The sequence below is a fragment of the Merops nubicus genome, unplaced genomic scaffold, assembly GCF_000691845.1.
Source record: "Merops nubicus isolate BGI_N331 unplaced genomic scaffold, ASM69184v1 scaffold9657, whole genome shotgun sequence".
In the NCBI taxonomy this organism is placed as follows: Eukaryota; Metazoa; Chordata; class Aves; order Coraciiformes; family Meropidae; genus Merops; species Merops nubicus.
The window spans coordinates 1-22,839 of record NW_008618290.1 but is presented as its reverse complement, the minus strand read 5'-3'; the positions used below and the strand labels follow the sequence as shown (position 1 = coordinate 22,839).

Genomic DNA, 22,839 nt, shown 5'->3' with positions numbered 1-22,839 from the left:
ATAAAATAAAATAAAATAAAATAATTGGCTATAGACAATTTATTCCAAGGCCAGGTTTGTGTTTAGGCTGACGTGAAGAAAAGGTAGGCAGTTAGGAGTAAGGAGTGTTCTGAAGAAACTTGAGTACCAGGAAAGGCCCAACCATGTTGCCACTGCTTTGGCGCAGAGAAGCTCCAATCCCTTGTACTCTATAAATTCTTCTGTCAGTCCAGACTGCCACTAATTTTTTTATTTTTTTTTTTTTTAAATGTAAGGCCCATTGAGCAGGTTTTAATTTATCTAGTTCATATTTAAACTGAACAAGTTCATTTTTAGCTGTATCAAGTACAACATACAGAACTCCAGCATTAAACATCATCATCCTGGAAAAGTAAATACAGGTTTAAAACATAGGAGAGTTTTATTATTATTGTTGTTATTATTATTAATTGCAGCCCATCAAGTGCATTCACATATTTTTGACATTAATAAGCTACAACTACAGCAACTGTAACACACAATTCCTTAGAAGTCAATGAAAGAAGCAAGTTGTAAGAAACATTAACCTGGTAATGGCAGGCTGAATATTGCACTATACTGAAGATTTGGTGATGGATAATACTATTATTTCTACAATAAAATACATTTGAAAGGCTACATGATTCAAACCAATAAAACTTGTATTTAATCTATGAAATTCTACCATCTTAACTGCAAAAATGTATCTTTCTTCATATAATTTGCACGTAGTGTGAAGTGTTTACTCTTAATAACCAGAATATTATTTAATCATTTTATAGAACCTGTACACAGCTCTAGAAAATTTGTTGTGCAATATTTACTTTGATTTTTATTCTGTCCACCTGTGAAATGGCCCAGTTTTGCTCATTAAAAATAAGCTAAAAGATCAGTTAGCAATGCTGAAAAGTAATATTTTTTCCTCAGCTATTTTGGAACTGAGCACTTATCAAACACAACACAGTTCAGTTTTAAATGTTAAAAATATCTTACAAAGATAATCAGCAATTCCCATTCTTGCAGGAATATTCATATTCACAGAAACTTCAAGATGTTTTTTATATTTTGAGGGGAAAAAAAAATAAAAAGATGTCTTCAAAAAGACCATTAGCATTTAGTCAGACGTTATTTGTAAAGGAAAGTGGACAAGATATGCACACCAGGTTAATATAAGGATGTTTCATTTTATCATGGAAGGTATCTGTGACATCAGTCTACACTTTTATTTAATCTAAAGCATCATTATTACCTGACATATAAAACATAAAAATAAAATTAACCTCAATGAGATACAAAGAGATCAGACGTCAAATCCTTACCTGTTGCAAACTGATTTAGTCTAATAAAATGAGGAATGTCACACCAGTTCACCACAGTAAAAATGTAGTCCAAAAATATACTTCAAAAATTATAGATCTCACTTTGTAAACATGATAGTCAGAATTCTACAATTAGGAAGTATGGAGGTGGGGAAGAATTTAAGAAGATTAAAAAAAACCCAAACCAAACCCCATTCTGGACCACATGTGAGTATACCACAGGAGAAAGGTCACAGACCCTAATTTTAATAGAAAAAATATTTCAGAAAGCTTGAATCTCATGCTCAGAGGTATGTCTAATGGAGATTTCTTCCCTTCTACCAGTATGAAATTTGGGCCCATGGACAATAGAATCAAGTTACCAAGAGTCTCTTTAATGATTAAAAAAGCTTGGGTTTTTTATGTATGTTATGAAATGTAACTCTCTTTTACGTGACATATTAATTCAAAATAACAATGCAGGATTCAAAAGATGTCTGTGTTCATATTAGAAATAAACAGTATTTTTGGAAAATAAAACCATGCACAGTAAAAAGAAAAAAAGCTTCTGCAAGAGGTGAATAATTTTTTTTTTTTTTCATAAATGAAATAAGAATTAGGTTTCTAGTTTCCATATTTTCTTGCTCCTAAGAAAATCCATCCAGTGCTTATTTAAATAGCTATAATTGCCCATTCTCTGGAAATATTAAGTCACAGCTATATCACACTATTTCTGTTTCTGTGCAAAAGGTTCAGGGCTTTCATACCAGAAATGGAACACAACACTACCTTTGGGGATTTTAATAAATGTAGGGAATACTGCTAGCAAAAGAGTTGCTGTCCAAATAGACTGACATACACAGGCCAATGCAGCCTCTAATGACAGAGTAAGATAATGACAGGCCCCACTCAAAATCAGCAGGAAGAGGAAGATCAATCTTGGCAGAGTGAAGGAAAAATGCTGGCTTTCTTCATGTTAGCTCATCTCATACATATCTATCTTCAGCTAGCTGCCCAGTACTGTGGTGCTCTGCATTAACTACACAGTGGATCAATAACAATTACACCTTCTCAAAAACATGACACATAGCAGGATTGGGTTGACATTTCACTTAGGCCAACATTGATCTCAGTGCATCTGATTCCAGTCCTAAATTCAAGTCAGGCCCGGGTCTAGCTGGAATAAACACACAGTTAAAAACAAAAAAGGAAACCAGCTGCTTGTGCCTTGGCTCAGAAGTAAACAGCACATCCATCTGTGCATCCCCCATCTCCAATCCACTATTCTTCCTGTTGCTACTAGTGATTCTAAAGTTGATCAAAGACTATTTTTTTATATGAATTACTCACTGTGACATCAATGTTGATAATATCTCCATCCTGAAGAGGTCGACTGAAACATAAACAGGACAAAAAACCAATAATGGTGACAGACAGCTCCCAACAAAGGGAATATAAGAATAAACACCTAATGACACATACATTAAAAAACAGGGGGTAGATATTTTGTGATGAAGGCAGGCAGAGGCAAACAGAATAACCATTTTTAATGTTCAGCTCTCACTACTTAGAGAACAAATGTAGCTGAATATAAAATAATGAGAAACAACTACCAGAAAAACGTATCAAACCCTGAAAAATCTGCCATTATATTTATTCTTTTTCTCTCACTAGGGTTCATAATTTTACTTTGTGAATAGCTGAATGTATTGCAAATAAAAAACCCTCAACAAACAAACCCACATAAATTCAAATATATTTATTCCTTACCCTACACTTATTTTGCTGGAGGAAAAAAAAAATTCATACTGTACTGTTTTTTTTCCTCACACACTAAACTCTAAAGGCATTATGCTACTATTTTTAACTGTTTGGACAAACAGGATAATTTTTTTTTCTCTATTTCACATACATTTCTACAACATCTATCAGCATTGTGTAGTAACATGATTATGTGTTCGCAAGACTACCATATATGATATTTAGTTAAGCTGAAGTATGTTCAATATTAAACACAATTTATTAATTTCAGTTTAACATTTTAATTCCTGGTGGTAAATTGTATATTATTAGGTAAATACCTGTCAGGAATACCATGACATACCACGTTGTTTACGGAAGTACAAACAGATTTTGGAAAACCTCCATAGCCCAGAGGTGATGGGTAGGCATTCTGTTTGATTATTTCATGATGAACAATGGAATCTATTTCTTCAGTTGTCATGCCAACCTAAAATACCAAACATAACATCCTGTTAAAAAAGCAAAGATAGTTTCTTGTATTTGCTGAATGTGATTGCAGCCAAGTGTTTCAATGAAATCTTGGATGTTTCAAATATGCTGCTTTGATACAAAACAGTGTCTTATAGGCCTTTATTGACAAATCGGACTTTTTTTTTAAGAAAAAGGTTTTAAATAAAGTATGCAGTCAGAATGAGCACACAAAGGTTCCTATAAAACCTAAAGTACTGTCTACTTCCTTTCTGTTCTTTTTTCCACATTTGCTTTCTCAAAGACACCAATTTTTCATGGCATCTTGTTTCAGTAGCTGCTATAGAAATGTCTGGTTTCAATGCTTTCAGTCCTTTTAAACACAACATTACTTTCCATTTTTGTTTGTAACGAAAAGGATATTAATTTGTGTAACTCCTTAATACATTTATCAGAATGTACTTGTGTATTTAACAAAAGTATTTTCCAATTATTCTTTCATTTTATAAAAGATTTACATGTTTAGCTTCATACCTTGATGGTATTTTTCTTAAAGTTGCCACAGCCTAGATGATCACTGTTAATCTGTAAGCGCTTATCCATCATTTTTAGAAATACTTATTTTTATGCCTGACATTTTCTAGATTAATCTTTTTCTCACAATTTTACATATTAAAAAAAAATCGTAAATCATTCAGCCATTTTCTGAGTATCAATGGAGTGGAAAATGCACATGCTTAAAATTACATTCTCCTCACTTTTCTTTTGGATTGACTATCTCTGGAATGGTTAGAGCCGAAATTTGGTAAGGAAACCTCCCTCATTGAGAAGAAGTGCCTTTGAGGGTTCCTCTGCAAATTGATTTTGATTTGAATGAGTTTTGAGAATCATACTTGTATGCATACACTACAGTGGCTGTGACTTTGGAGGAATGTTTAGTAACGTGTGGAATAGTAACAGTATGCCTCCTGTGCAGGCTGTGGCACAGGAGGCATAGTTATCCATATATTGAAATAACAGTGATCACACACACTGAATACAGCGGAGTGCACTTCTGCACTGTGCTGAGGATAAAGCTAGGTCTATTTGTTCAGCTTGTATCTTCTCCAGCACAGAACCACAGCTGGGCAGATGAAGACCAATGAAGCCTCTCCAGACAAGAATGTGGGGTTACTCTCCAAGCCCCTGCTTTGCAGTAGCCATCGTAAGCTCTGTGCTGGGATGGCATCTGCAGCCCCAGCATGCTGTCTGTATCGGATACTGCAGCCATTGGTTCTGGATAAATACAGGTTTGTTGCTCCTGCCTTCACTCATCCATCTATCATCTTCAGCCCACAGACAAACTGAAGCGCTATCTACCATGAACCGCTATCTACCAGACTGGGTGCTGTCTGCTGCTGCTCTGCTCAAGGAATTTGATGTGCCTCTTGGACACTCATCAGACAGATCTGTGCTCTCTGCGTGGCAGCCTTACACACTGTGAAAAGTTCTGCTTTTAACAGTATCTGCTCTTATTTTAAAGAAGCTTTTGCTAGCTGGGCAAGGCTGGGGAGGCACCTGCTGTGCACCTCATCTGTTATTTGGGAGATAGGTGGGTTCAGCAAGACAACAAAAACAGGGGGAGGGATGGGGCTCTTCAGATAAAATACGAATGCAGAGTTTATCTTACGAGAATAGCCTAAAAGAGCTCAGTTTGTTTAGTTTGGTCTAGTGAAAGCTGTAATGGCTCTATTACTGCATGAAGGGGACAGACTCAAGGCAAGACAGGAAACTGTTTAAACTGAAGAGCAGTGTTACCACAAGAACGAATGGGTATAAACTGGCCACACAGTGTCAATATGGAAAGCAGGAGATGCTTGCTGTTAATGAGGAAGGGTTTTGGAGCATCCTCCCAGTCAGGGGTGTGATGGCCAAACACTTACTAGTGTAAAACATAGTTCATCACCTGTCTGCAGTTGACCTGGGCAGTGATCTCAGCAACACTACTCCAAACGCCACCTTCCCTTCCAGTCCACAGCTCCTGGTCATGTAATTCTTACCTTATGCACCTTCTTGCTCCAAAATGTTCATTATGTGTGTGTAGTGTTTTTCTATTATGTACGATTTGGCACATACTATGAACTGCATCATAAGCTACACCGTCATGCACACATACGTATTTTACACTCGATAACAAACACAATATTAGTGAAAAGCTGCTCTCATTCAAAATGCACACTGCATCCTGATCCTTCAGAAACATGTATCTGCCCTTAACTTTACATGAGTAAATTTTACTGTACTGGGAAATAATTGCACACAAAGAAGTTAAACATGCACAAGCCTATGTAAGATTAAAGTTTTGGGCAGTTTTGTTATCGGCCACCCCAGCTGGGGTGAAACCTCTGAGAAACTGCGATAACTGAAAGGAAAATGCATGGTAAACCAATAATTTCTTCCCCTTTTAAATCAATGGCATTGACCTGAAGTCCCCATTTATCTCTGTATCTCATAGCTACTCAACCCATTTTATCCTATCCAGTATATTATTATTTCAAAAACCAAGGCAAGGCTAAAAAAGCACTCCTTCATCTGCAAAACCTAGAAGTAGGCTCCTCCCAGTACATTTTAACTTGGGAGGTATCCCAAAAAGCATACGGTAGAAACATTTCCAGAATAATAAAGGCCATGAGGCTTTATTAACAATGCACTCTGGAAAATTGTGTGGAATTTGGCAGCTGTTTTTTCCAATGGCAGCTCTTCAAGTCGCATTGGACCCCATCCCGAGGTATGGATGGGAACGGAGAAAGCAGCCCAGCCCTTTGGACTTGCACACATGCAGAGCCAAAAGCATGACGTATGAGGAAGATGGGCCATAAAGTGAAAGAAAAAAGGTAGCATGGGACTTATGAGAAATTCATGCAATTTGGCACAATTCGAACAGAGACAGATTACAGACAGAGAGAGACAGAGAGACATCTGAGCCAGCAACTTACTCTAAGTACTACATAGGTTCAAAATACAGAAATAATTAAACAGGCATATAATGGACTGAATCAAAAGTTAGTAATTTTTTTTTTTTCCCCCCAGGATCTAACTTAAAGTTGAATTCACATTAAGGGAAAATTAAAAAAAAAAAAAAGGTAGAAAAAACACCAAATAAGTGAAAGCATGAAAGACATCCAAGCTGTTATGGGACTTCAGTAACTGTTACCTTTAAGCCCTTTCCAGCCAGAAGCAGGACATGACGGGCCAACTGACAAGCTTGACGAAGCCCCTGAATTTGATCTTCATTCTTAATTTCTATGTCGTCTCCCCAGTCTGGTACAATGCCTGTCGTCACATAGTCTGGCTTTTTTATGTGCTTTGAGAAAAAGGATTGAAAATGAAGATCAGAAAACTGAGCATGACAATGGGATCATTTTCTCAAATACTGCCTCCTGCTTCATGGCAGCTTGCCCTTTCTGTCGTAGTATCGACCTTCCTAAGCCATCAGGGCAAACCCTCAAGGCTGCCTCAGTATTTCTTCCACTGCCCTTTTGAACTTAACATTGCCTGCTACTACTGACTTACACAGCCTGTTAGCCTGCCAGTGCTGAAACCCCAGATACTGCAGCTGACTTCCAGCACAGACAGTTCTAAGTTTTGAAACTGTGAGAAAGAGACTTAAAAACTCTTCATTTTCTTCTGCAAAGAGGCATTTCCTACAAAAGGTATCTAAACACTGGAACTGATGGGGCAAGCAGAGAATTAGGCTCAAAATAAAGCTGACCAAATCCTTATTTTTTTGTTCAGGCAAACCTCCAATTAACTTCCATAAGATTGCTTTTTGAGTAAGCACCTTAAGATTTAACTTAATTTAGAGTTTTTTTACTTATTAATCTAGTCCATATGCTGTGCCCAAATTTGTCCATCTGCAACACTAGCAAGGGTATCTCAATTTGCTGTGTCAAGGAAAGTGCAATAAACTTCATTTTCCCACACAAAGTTCTCACTCTTGTATGGAGGTGAAACTGCATTTACGTTTTTTATTTTATTTTATGTTATTTTGTTTTTGTTCCTTTTTTTTTTTTTTAAATCCACATCAATTTAATGAGACGTGTAAACACAAGAAAGTAGTAATAAGGGTAACGTGGCACAGTGATGGAACTGTACTTTCTCTCAGGGTCCTGGGCTGTTTCACTAGCTGGGGAGGAGTCCCTTTGCCCGCCACAGCCAGACTGATTCCCTGCCATGCCTGCCACAGGGTGAGTTTTGCACTGACGTCACAAAACAAAGAAACAAGCTGACAGGTAGAAAACTGGGTTGTTCCCTACCCACCACAGAACACAGAGGGTATTCCTATATGTTGAGAAGAGCGGGGCAACCGATTAGCTCTAGTGGGACTTCAACTAAGAAGACTACTGTTAGTCCTGTGGGTATATAATTTCTGCTCTAATAAGAAGTGAAACTATCTTTAGTGGGCTTAGGTCAACAAAATCTCAGATTTACGTATCATTTAAATTAATGGCATATCAACACTAAAAACATCCTATTGCAGTAGTTTGGGATTTAATTTAGAAAAAAAACCTCAGCATTTGCTGGATTAGCAACTCCATAAACAGCAGCACCCTTGCTTTCCCCTTGGAGGGTACTTATCTAGTAAAGGCTGAGACGTGACCCTTATGACCTCTAAGATCTGTTAAGAGAGAAGCCCAAAGCAGTGTACATACAAATGTCTATGTATGCAGTTTCACACCAACATCTTGAAAAAACAACATTATTTCAATGTGATTTCCAGCATACTCTGTATAAAGTAATAACTTTGCCCTCAGGTTTTCAGAATTGAAGAACTGGACTATTTTTAGATAGTCTGAGAACTCTGATCTGTGAAGATAACTCTTCAGTGTGACAGTATATTTTTCTCTCTTTATCTTAAAAGTAGCAATACAAAATCCATGGAAAAAAAGTTTGTAAGTTCTACCATTTTTAACGTTTTGAAAATATATAAAGCTTGTAACACTACGCTCTCCTTGCACACAGAGCTTCCACAATCTCTCAAGTGTAAGAGCCTTACAACCAGCATCCTTATCTGCTTTCCTATCTAACAACTTTTTAGTATTTCTGGCCCATTGAAATACTCCGTATTTTGCATAAGAAATATCTAATAAAATTTAAAGTAAAATTGTAAAAGTACTAATACACATTCTGAAAAGAGCTGCTTGTACATTGGTTGTCTGTTGCCTAAAGGAAAGACACTAAAAAATTATCTGTATGCTGTAATTAAATGGAAAAAAAAAAAAAACAAATAAAAAAGCAAACCGGAAGTGGAATACATATTAAAATTGCATTAGAAACTTCCTTCTGGCTCTAAAGTAAATAAAAATAAAAGTGTATGTTACAACAACAACAAAAAAATTCAGGCACAGTAAAGAGAAGTTTAGAATGTGCAGTGGGGCTGCAGGGCAGCTACCAGCAGGTATCGTACACTTCCTAAACATGACATAATCAACTAACAAAACCTTCAGCAAAACAGAAACATTTTTATAATTAGCTTGCTAGAGATTTATACAGAAAAGGACTCAGATGACCATGAATGATTCCTACTAATTTTCGGTTGGACCATCTACAACTGGCCCAACCAAGAATCTGGACACAGAAGTGCTAAGTGTTGACAGATGATTATAATATTCCATATTTACGCTACCATAAATGAACAAGCTCTAGGTTTAAACTCCCTAATAACTAGATACACCACTGTGTTTAACATGGTAAGCAGCTGAAAACTTTCCTTACTATCACAGCTATTCCAGATACCAGACCAAGCAACAGGACGGTGATGCAAACCCCCAGCTCTAGGACAATGACTACACTTCATCACACCTGCAATCCAACTCTATATTGACTGAAGAACAGATTAGATAATAGAAATTGCAGTACCTTAGGAACTGAGTGAGCTGGAGAAACAGTGGCTGGCCAAACTATACTATAAGGACTATTTCTTTGTCCCTGAAAAAAGAAGCATCTTCGTTGTTGATTGTTTGACTGCCTGTGCAGGTAGATACGATTGCATGAAGAAAAGATTACATAGCAGCCAGTCACAGAACCTGTTAACAGATAAGTTAAAAATAGTCAACATTTCTTCTACTGCCATATTACAAAATGGAAAGTATGTAAAAAGAAGGGCATTACGTAAAACAAACCACAGAACTCATGTAGTAGCCAAAGGTAGTTCATGTTGTTCAAATCTTGTATCATTAAAGAAAGACCATTAACACTGAGAAGCAACGAGATCAAGAAACCCCTCCCCCAACAATACTTTGAACATTTATAAACACCAGGTCTGTTTTGGTTTGATGCATTAAAAAGCAGTGTGGTTAAATTCCTCAAAGCTTACAGCAACAGGTGATGCTTCAGCTGGCCCTTGCTTGGAATAATGGCTATAAGCTGCACTTGGTGAAAGAATGAATAAGGGACAGCAACAAGAAAAGAGGAGAAAAGAGAAACTATGTTGATTTCAGACAATATTTCTGGCTGTGTTTTTGCAGAATTGGTCACAGATTTGAGCACAAACAGGTTAATGTGGTTCTTGTAATTTGTGCCGAGACACAAGGAACAAGGTTTGGATTTTCCTGCATAGCAGGGCAACAGAACAAACTTCACAACATATTTTTAATCTTGGCCAAGGGCAATTGAAGAGTTTAAAATCTGTAATTGGCTTGGAATACTGAAATCAGATTTCCATTTAATTCACATGGGAATTCAGGATGGCAATTCACCAGAGTATTCATTGCTCAAACTTACATTGTTGAGCCACGACACATTTTGCTCTCCTCAAAACAGGAAAAAAAAAAAAGAAAAAAGGAGGAAAAAAAAGACAATGAGGCCCAAAGGTTGTCAGAGACATCAAAACCAAAATAATGCATCACAAAAGACGATGATAGTGTCAAAAATGGGAAATACACTAAATTCAAAAGGATTACTGACACTGTCCAATTAAACTACAATTACACGTAGTCCATTACTCAAACATTCTACAGTCTAAACAGAAAGGGATTTTGAAACATAAGTTTCACATAATAGTTAATGTGCTTCTGAAAATGTCATATGTATACAAACACAAGAGCAATCTTTTGTGGCAAGTAACCCATATGAATAATCACTCTTTAGTAAAAGGAAGTGGTTTTGTTTAAACAGAAGTAACTAAAAAAAATTATATCACAGAAATTAAGAAATTAATCTACTGCATTTTTTGTAACTGAACAAAAATTACTCTTTAAAAATTTATTTTTTTGTACCTTCCTTCCTTTCCTTTAGATGCATTTATTATGTCCAGATGCAGAAACTATCCTTTCACATGCAAACCCGGCTTCACAGACAGCCCTTTTACAGTATTCCATGATATACAGGAGATTCGAGTTATGCACCTTCTGTTGAGCCCCAAAACCCAGAAGGAATGAAATAGTTGCATGTGGTTTGCTTTAGAAGTGTTCAAAATGGAAGAGACTGTCTCCATGGAAGTGGAGCTGCACAGTTAATAGAGGGCTGCATTGGTTTGGTGATGTTTGAATTATAATTTAATCAATAGCTTCACTATCTCCAGCTTTCCTAGGGTCTTCTTCACAAGAAAAAAAATCATTGTTCAATTAAAAAAAAAAAAATCTGGACCATCTACATCTAACCTGCACAACGTGCAAGTGCATCCAAAGAGCCCAAAGCATCCTGCAAACTCTCTGGCTGGTTTGCACACGTTTCTGGAAGCACAGAATCTGCCAAGGCAGCAACTTTTGGGCCACTGGAAGTAGCAATCAGTCGACCAGCATAATCTAAGGTAACTCTTTTACAGAGTGCAGTGGAAGCACCTTGCTCTTACCACAGCCGAAGGTATTACGAATATATAGAAAATCCACACTCACTAATGTGGTCAGTTAAAGTCCATGTGGACACCAATATGTGAGCATTTCAAATGTTCCTGATGCTTGGCATGCTGGCCAGACACCTTGTCTGTTGCGTAAAAATTTAATTGGGGAAGAAAAGGCGCAACTGTGCTTGTCAATTATTCAACAATAAAACTCCAAATGTCCCAAGTAACAAACTCTTAAATACACTAAACCAGTTTATATTCGCAGGTGCATGCCTATTGACTATCCCACATTCAGAAGGATACCTTTTTATTTGGAATAAAATTTTTACCTCTGTACTCCTAAAGATACACTGTAACTGTTGTCACAAGATAACAGGATAATAAGGTACTGTAGTCTGTTGTTATTCTACTAACTATTCATTATAAACCAGATGCATACAAAAATACCTACTACTTGAACAGGTGAACTGTGACAACCAAATAAATATCACCATAGTGTAATAAAACTCCTAAAATACATCGGAATCATTATAAAGACAAAGTAACTAAACCGTTACTTGAAATAGAAAAAATCATAACAGAAAACATTCTCCTACAAAGTAAAAATAAAATGAAATAAAATGACATTAAAATATAATGAAGTTACTGTTTTATAATGAAAATCTGGACTCTATCCACACACTTCCTTCCTTAAGAAGGCCTTCCCAATGCCTCCCCAGCTCCTTTTATTTTTTAGACTCCCATATTCACAGCTAATTGGATATAGCAACATCATCAATCATCGGAGACAGGAACAACTGGCTGTATTCTCCATGTTTGGCTCAGATATCCCCTCCTTCCCATCCCTTACACCTACCAAAGCTTTTCTCAGTGCCTTATTTACTTCTGCAACTCTGGCACTCAAGCACATCCTTTTTATTAAGCTTTCTGTGTATATTAATTACTGTAAGATAGTTCATAAATGTGAGATTTATGCCTCTCCCAGCAGAAACTGCAGCCATTGGAGAGAGCCCAGAGTCTGAAGATGGGTAGCCTGGTGACACACCGGCACAGTCAGGATGCAGAGTTGATCCTTTACATGTTTTTTCTCTCCCCTAACAGTGAAGCTTTGTCACCTGCTTCGAGTAACAGAATATTTACTATCAGCTGCAATAAGGAGAATTATTACCCATGTTACTGAATCCCGTCAGCAGATACAATGTACTGAGCACAAAAAATTACAGACAACTGCCCCTCTGACTCGACCATGAATCACACTGTGCCAGAACCACTGGATTCCTCAGCATACCTTCCAGACATTAATTTGTATTAATGATATAAATATGCACTGTGAGCTTTTGTGAATTACCAGATGAATTTATCTTGTGTGGAAATTACATTTTCTTCTTCTTTTAAATGAGTCAACCAAAGGGGCTGAATACAGAAATATAGTAGGATGATGGGTGGGAGCATTTTAAGTGACTGATTTTGCAGCACAAGGTGCCCTATATTTATTAGCCTTTTACTCTAGGTCTATTTTAATTGTTATCTGTTCATGCATGCTACACTACATAATGAAATGCTCCCATTTCACTCACAGAGTAGAGAGTTTTTTTTATATGTATCTCTATTAATGACCCTTAATTAAGTTGATTTTAGTCATTTAAATGTGATTTTTCCTGTGGCCAAGAAGTATTTTTAAAGGGAGGTGTTTGAAATGAACTCTCACATAAGCTATTTTCTAACGCTTCTTGTTTAACAGTTAGAGCAATTTATTAGCTTTGTTTTCAATTAATGAGTTGTGGGGTAGCTGTGCAAAAAATTGCTCATCTACATGATTCATCAAATGTGATTGTTAGCAGATGTTACCAAAGGATAAACTTGATGACAGTTCAAAACTACAGTAAGTACAAGGGTACAACTTAAAAGAGTCAAGAAACAGAATTAACATATTTTAAAATAATTTAGTTATAATATCAACAGAAGCACAGTACCAAAATTATTTAGTATTATAAGAATTAATGCTCAACACATTTAGGAAACAAAATCAACTTACTCTTGATAAAAGTAAATCTTACTTAATATATATGAATAATTAACAAAATAAAAAGCATTATTCCGATAACTCTTCAAAATATGTGATTTAATTCTTCTCTTTAAGCTGAAAAAAAGAATGACTGTGGAGATTTTCTTAGTATAGAAATCTTAAATTTGGCTCTTCAGGTCATTTTAATAGTATACCATATACTCATATATTCAAATATTCATTTTGCTGAAACTTCAGAGGAATAAAGTTTAAAGCGAGGTATTAAAAATCACTATGGGTAAAAACACATGGAATCCAACCATTATGACTAGGTAAGAATATATAGCTTTTTACTCTTAATTACCAAATGTTCCCATTTTTCAATCTGAAATAACGGTTGTGGTTTGAAAGATCTTTACTCGTAATTGTAATTCTTTCTAACAAAACACTGACTTTGTAATTTCCATGTTGCAAAGGTACATCCAAGCTTCAAAAATAGGATGGGAAAGATTAAAGGTTCTCTCCAACTCTGTGTAACCTGCATAGCAGAAAAGCAGCTCACATTTCACAAGCAATAACCTGTGCATTTGCTAAAAAAGAAAAAAAAAAAAAAAAAGGATATGAAGGGGAAGAACAACATAGGTAAATGCCTGAGGCAGAAGTTGAAACTGATTGGGCAAAGTAGAAGGATAAGAGCCCTTGAATTAAACAAAAGAAAATTCATTCTGTTGACAGATGTTGATTATATCCAAGCCAGGAAAGAACTTTTTTTTCTTTTTTTTTCTTTTTTTGCAACTAATACCTCTGTGTTTTCTGTACATGAAGGATATAACATATCTTAATCAACATAACCCAACATGTAATAATTTTTAAATTTGGTAAAAATATATTGTAACGAGGTCTTAATGACAGGCTTCTCCAAACAAGAGTGTATTCACATGGTCATGTCTGCATACCCGTGCTGGTCACGCCATCATCAGCCCCTTACTTCCAGGGGTTAACTGCTCTGGCAGCCAAATAAAATACAGAGAGCGCAGTGTAATTATGGGGACAGTCAAAGGGCAGACTCTATTTTGAAATCTATTTGCACAGACAAGGTCTTCCAATTTCGCTTACAGGAAACAAGCTGGTAAAGGGGGTCTCCTCTCCAGATGCTTTCCACACGTTTTTCCCACATCAGGAAATTGTGGACATGGACACCATGTAGCACTGTTTCCTGGATTGCAGGACTATGTCATTACAAGGAGAAGAGCAAGTCCATGCTCATGAGAAATGTTTCCTCCTAATTGCTCATATTAAGGGAAAGCAAAGCCCACAAGGATTACTGAAAATGTGACTAGCAGCAATTTGTAAACAGGACACAGCCACAGCTGTCATGATGGTACTGGAAAAGAGAAAACAAAAATAAAAGGGTAAAAATGCTCTGTTTTTAATAGCATGATTGGGGAAATGAAATATTCAGCAGGTTAGGTGTGCCTTCAGTTACAAGAGCAACATATTGGTGAAAACCTTGGCAGCAGCAGGCTTATGACTGTACCCTGTCAAACCGAAACACAGGCAAGTATCTTGCAAACATGATACTCTAATTGGCATTTTTTTAAATTTTATTATGGAAATTAATTTGAAATTAGTGACAGAAGGTGTTTAGTTAATAAAGGCATTAACAGAATTGCTGTTACTGTTACTCCCATAGGAGGCAATAAAGCAAAGCAATGGCCAAACACTGACTAAATCCAAGGAAGCACAGTCAGCCCCTCTGCCAACACCACGGGGATTCTCCCATGACACTGAAAAAAATCAGGTTTGGCTCTCAGGACTAGCTACGCTCCCTGCTCATTACAATTTCGTTCTTACTTCACAGAGACCAGAATTGGGCAATTTGTTTGCCATATGCCAATACAAATGAGTTTTTAATTGGGTGTAAATTTATAAACCATATGGAAATACATTCTTCTTTGGCTTCACTTATTATGACTTAGTCTAGACCAGCACACAAAAATGATGAATCAGTGCCTTCCAGAATAGTGCCATTCTTCTAATTCATTATTCAGTCAAACTTAGGGCCAACAAAATAGCTGTTCTACAAGTTGGTAAACTGGAAAACCACAGAGAATCAGAACCTCTTCTATTTACAGGAAGGATGACAGCCTAAGGGTACTTCATCCCAATAATAACAACATTCAAGTAACGATGCCCAGGTCATGACAAGCCATGACCCTCCCCATAGCTCCTTCAGGAAGCTGGCTCGGTGCCACCTTTTATCAGCAGCAAGTGAGAGTTCAACTTCAACAAACAAGAAGAAAAGGAAAAATTAATTTTATATCCTTAAAAATCCTTTCAACCAGTTGAGCAGTTGTGTGTCTACGTACATACACACATGCAGTCTCACCAAGTCTGTATAAGAAATAAATTAAATTATAGTAAAATTATGGCATCACTAAACAGCACTTTCCCATTTTAATACAGGATTTTAAAAACAGAGTACAATGTAACTATATGTGAATGAAATTAATTCAAAGAAAATTAATTGTCTTTTACAGAAAATGGGACTGGCTGTACAGGCTTAACTTTGGGAACAGGACATTGCAGTTCTCCAACATAGCCTTCCATCCTAGTGTTACTTCTAATACATTTTCTCTCTCTGACAGACTAACACAAATAGAAAATAAAAAGAAAGTGTTGCCTAAAGCAGTATCACAGCAAAATGAAACAAGTCAGGTACAAAAGCTGGACAAAGCAATATTAAGAGCCACACACAGTTAACACCAGGGGAATTTAGGCTCCAGATCACAGCATCTGGCAAGTTTCATCTTTTGTGACTGACAGAAGAAACATTTGTCTTATGTTACTGCATTCCTAAATTCAGTAAATTAATTTATCATACAGTGAATAAATTAGAACAAGAAATGTATCTGCTCAGGTTTGCATATTCAAATATATCTTTCCATCACTTTCTATCTATCTTTAGTTCTTTTGAAAGATCAGAGAAATTACTTTCACTTGAAAGGCTGGTTATTGTATTCTTCATTTTGATTTTGTGGGGATATAACTGTTGGAACAAGTTACTCCATTTCAGAAATAGCAGTTGTTTCAGATTAAAAGAATAAGCTATTCAGATAGTTCTTACACACACACAGAGCCAAATCTTGTTGTTAATATGCACCCACCCACAGCTTTAACATTTCATTGAATCCTACCGGGATAAAATCTTTTCAGGTGCTCTGTGAAACAACTGTTTTTCAGCCAGCATGTTTGTGTCCTATACACATGCCTGATAGCGTATTAAATGTTAAAAATAAATCCTACTTTAACCTCTTATATTTCCACCTGAAATGGAATAAATATCTGAATCACCACAAAAAAACCCAAAATGCTTCCCACAGAAACCTTTTCAGTGGGTGAGCAAGGCTGCTGCAATAAGAGTAATCTTTGCATAGAAAATTTAGGAGTGCTCCTCAACATCGTATCAGGATTTTCTGTGTAGCTTGAGACACAGGAAGAGAACGGGCAGTCAGAAGTCTTTTCCCCACACAAAACACAAGTAATGAGAACATTTATTTTCAATACACCTGCAGCAAAACCTCTAAGGATGCAAGATTTCTGAATTGTAAGCTAGTCTTATTTGGGAATAAAAAAAAAAAAAAAAAGTGTACGGTGATAGCAATTTGGGGATAAACACCTCAATAAAATAAGGTTACCTTACTACTCATTTGATAAAAATGTCAGCTAGCAGTGTTCCTTGCCTTGTATTAAATGTTGTTAACGACTTGTCCTGTTTTCACATGAAAACACAAGTTACATTAGGAAAGTGAGTCTTCACTGAGAAAATATTTACATGTCCTTTGCTGGAATGAAAAGTGTAAGGCTGAGGAATTACATCCTTATAATCCAGACTTCAAAATATATGAGCAGAAAGGTGTAAGAGTTTACAGCTGTTTCTATTAAACTGCTGTGCTGGGGGTGGAAATAAGCTCTGATTTTATATTCAAGATGTTCTGCAGAAGGAAGATGTTCTAGTCATGATCTTGCTGCAGATAACTTGTAGCATCCTTGTTAAAACATTTATTTTTAAACCTGTCAGTCATTAGTATGTGCTATTAATGCATAACTTGGAAACTTATTCATAGATATGTGACATTTGGGTCACTGAATGAATTCTAATGATAGGATTATGGATCAAATTTGGAAGATATAATGTCTGTTCTGTTTTAATTTTTTTGTTTGTTTGTTTTTTATATCTTTCACTTATCTCCTTGCTTAACAAAGACCTCTTTCTTATCATAGAAGTCCCTGTTTACCAAACAGTGATCCAGGAAGAAGTTGTTTACATTTTCAGAAGTACCAACATATATCACTTATGACAAAAAAACCAAGCACTCCATAAGAAATGCTCAATCACTGTCAATCACACGCACTAAAATATACATAAACCAAAGCATGTGGTGTGAACTATATTAGATTCAAACTGAACACAGAATTACAACTATAACAAACAAAACCCAAATAATTACAAGTGACTCATACGCCTATTTACACATCTCACCAAACTGCTGGAGAGGTAGGTAACCATAGAAACCTGACAGCCTAAATTCAGTACTTTTAAAATTTGTATTTAGTTTAAAATGCTGAAAGTGCTGTTTCTGTCTGATGAAAATCACATTTTTAAAGGCTTCACGTTTTGTTTTGGTACTTAAATAAATGCTTGAAATTATTTAATCCCTCTGTTACTAATAATTTGCCTTTTAGATTTGATTTTATCCAAGTAAAGATTACAGTTTACTCTTTGTAATATAAAATGTGAACACATTTTAATACTGCAAAGTAAGATTTCTAACATTTCTTTAACAATTGAAATTAAACAATGATATAGAACAAACACTCCTGCACTTACTAGTAAATGTGTCTATAGACTTTCCTACACTGCACAGTAGCAAAAAATAAAATGTTACTCAAATTAACTGTTAAAGCTGAAATGCTAATAGCCTTCTGAACTTATAGATCTTTTTCTCTGACAATTACAATTTGCATGGCTTAAAATTTAATACTATGATTAGTAGTCATGTCCTGTATTTTACTTCATAATCTAAATGAGTAAAATATTATTTTTGTAGTTCAGTGGCTCTTATACGTAGGTTGTAATGTTCAGTGTGTATTTCATTATGCAGATGAGCAATGGATGTCGTCTAACATGATTTAAATGGGTCTAACAGTATTTTCCTATTCACATTAATCATCCAGACAGCCACAATTAGAAAAAAAAAAAAAGCCTTGAAAACTAACCTAGGAAATCTCCTTTTATCACTCACTCTTCCCATTGGTGAAACAACAGCAAACACATGGTGCAGGAGCCTCGCAAACGGGGGAGCCAAGGCTGGGCGCCGCTCCTCTGACTGGTGCTCGCCTCCTGCCAGAACCGGTGTCGGCCGCGCTCCCCTGGCCGCCCGCGGCCCCGTGCCAAGAATGATTTTGGCCCGCAAAGTTCAGCGGGAGCTGTGTGTTGACAAACTTGAATCAGCAAATTCGTTCTTGGCACAGAGACATGCGACTGTGCTGAATGCAAAGGCGTGCTGCCCGCTGGCGCCGCGCCGCCAGCCGCCAGCTGCCCTGCCCTCACCCAAGGATGCCTGTCGGAAAACCCCCAGTACAGTCAAAGGACACAGGATCGGGCCATTTATTGGCAATTGTTTATAACACACATCCAAACTAAGGGCTTTATTCTCAAGTCACGTAACCATCATCTACAGACCATTTCATAGACAGCATACTGCAGATAAAAAAGGTAACGTATAAGTAACATAGCACTTCTGTGGAAATGGAAGCTATTCTAATAAAGGCTAAAGGGAAAGAACATGGGTACGAAGTGAGGAGGAAGTAACAGGATGATCAAGTAACAAACACTCAGGCTCATTTATTCAAGAAATATATGATTAGGATTTAAAAAAAAAAAGAAGCAATCAAGAATGCCTGAAACACAAAAGTACTGCCATGGCATAAAATCTCTACAGAGGCAGAAACAATACGTTAGTTATATGATGGTGTAACAGGGCAGGCAGAGCTGGCCTGGGAAACCCCACTCTGCCCGTATCCCAGGGCAGATCCTGCTGGACAACACAGGGGAGGTCAGAGACAAGATGAATAGGGTGTGAGGCAATGGGCAGGCAGGTGGTGGGCCTCCTCACCTCCTCCCTTATTGCTGCTGGACATCCAGGTATGGATGGTTAAGCTTCACCAGTGACTGCTCTCCGCATCCACCCTTGTTTAGACACACTGATACCAGCACAGCCATTGATATTTATTTTCTAGTTACAGTAACTTAAACCCTTGAAACTGGTGTTGAAAGTAGCTGTTATTTGCTAAACAGGTAATTTAGCACACAGTGATAAGTACATGTAACATCTCTTCTCCAGAAGCTATACTGGCCACGCATTTGCCAACACAATCCTAAATTACTGATTTTGAGATATAAACCACAATAACATGGCTTGGGCACTGGGCACTGGCTTTCTCTGACAGCCTTCACTGTGCTTCCTCTTTCCAATGCATGGATGTCATTGAGGGGGGTAGGAAATGAGCTTCAGTTTTAAAGTAACCCAATCAACATATGACAAAGTAGGAGGTTTCCAACTGTTTGGACCTCACAAGACTTCATTTGCAACACTCATGCCCTGGACAAGTGTTTCAGTAGTACCTAAGAAACAGCCAGGTCCAGCACATACCTTAACTAGACGCAGTAACTGTGCAATGCGAAGAGCTAAGGCATCTGTGCGCACTGACCTGGTGGCTGTTTCACAGTAAATGAAACAAAACCCACCTCTCTGATGACTCAGGTTCAGTCTTCGCCATGCCCTTTTCCAGGTGCCGGGAACATGGTCAGTGTATTTCCTGGTGTGACAACCCACAGGCAGGTCCATATCAGGCATACTCGTTTCCCCTATGCCCTGTCCCAAGTAATGCACATCAGCAGGAGTTAAGACAATGGACATTCAACATCTGCAAGTTTTAGCAAAACTTTGGGATCTGGGATTTGCCCCAGCCCTGCCCATCTGGCCCTTTGCTTTCAGTGAGAAAATGTCACATTTGGATTCCAAGAGCTATCTGGGAGCCCTGAGCAGTAAGGAAGGACCTTTGGGTTTGTCCACTGCCCCATACCTCACAGTCAACACCCCAGTTACTGCCATGGGAGACTTCTGGGAGAAACTACAAGCAGCACTCATCTTGTTGAAACAAAGACAATAAATCACAAATTACAGCAGCTGCTTAATTCCTAGAGAGAGGATCATACAGTCCAGGTGCACATAAGGCAGTGCCTCCCACCTCCAAATCTTGACCTCACTCCCAGTCACTTCTCTTTGCTGGTATCAGTCACCTGCACAACACCTCCCTACCGCATATAATGCTCCAAGGATGGGTATGGCAAGGCCCATGATAGCCACTCCCTACACAGGCCAATTTAAAAGAAACACGATACTTAATTTCTAAATGCTCTTCACCATTCATTCACTTTGTACAGTTTATTGGACTACTTGACTGTCTCATTTTCTACAACAGAGTAAGCAAAGGGTCTTTGCAAGAAGTTAGGTCTCCAGTTCCTTTTTCTAGACTGAAAAGGGTTTACACAGCTCTCGACTGCACGGATGGCAAATCTATAAGAAGCAATAAATGTTTTGCTTTGCACAAGACGAAGATAATCTAACTTGCCAGCCAAATATGACAGGCGTTTCTTCAGAGCAGGCTCAGCTACCTTGTCTGCAAAGCTGGGCAGTAATCCATGAAATTCTCCATGGGGACATCCCACTTAATCAATTACGAATTTGCAAGCTCAATTCAGAACTTTTAAATTGTCTTGCATGATTTGTCAAACATCCACCTCAACTCTTTTTTGTTGTTACAGGTTTGTGGTTTAAATATAGAGATTTTCAATTCTATTGTATACTGCAGAGAGAGACCCATGTGGGCAGCAACCTCAGCCCACAGCTAGATCTCCCAGTTGCTCTGAAAGAAGTCAGTTTCCTGCAAGTGATGAAAATTTTCAACCAGAACACAGCTCACATGTATTTATTTATTTGGTGCTTTGGTTAGATAGAAAGAGCTCTGGATGCAGAACTGACACGAAAGACAAAATTCGTAAAGATATTAATTGCATAAAAGTAAATTTTTTTGTGAAGGTTTCCCATTCAATGTGGTACAAAAAAAAATTAACATTTTTATTTCTAACTAAAATTTAACATGATGGAAGAGAAGGCTGCATAGTTGTCTGTGTGTCATTTAAGACGTTTGCACATATTGCATTCCTTATGGAAAGGACTGAAAACACAAATAAAAAAAGGGCTAGTAGTAAAGCAATGCATGTGGCAAGAAGTACAAATCGGTGCTGTTAAGAAAGGCCAGTGATCCTGGTCCCCCTGGTAAACTGATGATAGCACAGACCCATACTGACAGTGTTTTACTAAACCTGCAGATCTGCATGGGGAAACACTGATGCCCTGATTTTACTGGTGATTTCAATTGCAAAGGCATTATTTTTCTAATTAAAAAAATCAGGTCAGAGAAGTTGTTCATTAAACCTGTATCTAGATGTGATTAATGATGCACTACAAAGTATTCTGAGAATTATAAAATAGAGCTGGACAGAGACAGTATAAAAGCCTCAACTTTGGAGCAAGCACTGCTGCTCCCACAACTTTCTGCAGAAGCCCAGCCACAGAAACAGGCACCTTCTGTGTTTGACTTTGTATCTTTGATCTGTCTCTTGGAAGACTTTGGTCCAATGCCTGGATAAATTCTGAGTGAGGAGCTTTGGTGATAAAATCCATGAAAGATATGATAAAAGAAATTATTGACAAAATCATAGCTGAGACGTACAGGAGGAGGTCTCAACTCCTTTCAACTCTGAAGTCATCCCCAAATCAGTGAATTCAGTCAAACATATGCTAAGAATCCTGCTGCATAGCATATTTTAATAATGGAAAATGTGAAGTCCATTACAATCCACCTGCATGGCCTACTACAAAGTGATAAGATTGTGAAATTGAGTTTTATGGACCTGGACACAACTCATAAGCATTAGGGCTCCCGATTCTCATTCACTAAGCAGTTAGAGCAAAGCTGATTCTGATGTGGCTGCTCTTCCTGCATTGGCACTGTCAGCAGAAGCAATGTGCCCATGTCACCAACATGGCCTGCTCATGGTGGTTAGTAGTCCATCATCACCACTTGTCACACCAGAGGGGAGAACAGAGAACCTGTGCCTTTATCTCAGGCAGGTTACTTTCAGCTGCCAACCTCCCATCAACCCATTCACAACCCTCAGCTGGTTCACACAGCTTGTGATACTGTTGCAGCAAAAGTTGACAAAGTTTGTTCACCAGCTACCTTATTCTAGACCTCATTTTGTGAAATTTTTTTTTTTTTTTTTTTTTGGTGTTATTTGTACAAAACTGATCCCAAATGAACAAAAGCAAGACTGTCTTTATCAGTGCCACAGTTTGGGGTTAGGGCAGCCCCCA

At 37.4% G+C, this 22,839-nt stretch overlaps 1 protein-coding gene across 1 annotated transcript; it reads right to left on the bottom strand.

Annotated features, from left to right (window-relative positions):
- Positions 1-2,645: 2,645 nt before the first annotated feature.
- Positions 2,646-14,510, bottom strand: METAP1D (methionyl aminopeptidase type 1D (mitochondrial); the record flags this gene model as incomplete). Its single annotated transcript, XM_008943391.1, has 5 exons — positions 14,450-14,510; positions 9,405-9,571; positions 6,700-6,849; positions 3,377-3,525; positions 2,646-2,688 (listed from the first exon to the last, which is right to left on the bottom strand). Coding segments are annotated over exons 1-5 (570 nt in total), but the record flags the coding sequence as incomplete, so codon positions are not given.
- Positions 14,511-22,839: the final 8,329 nt, after the last annotated feature.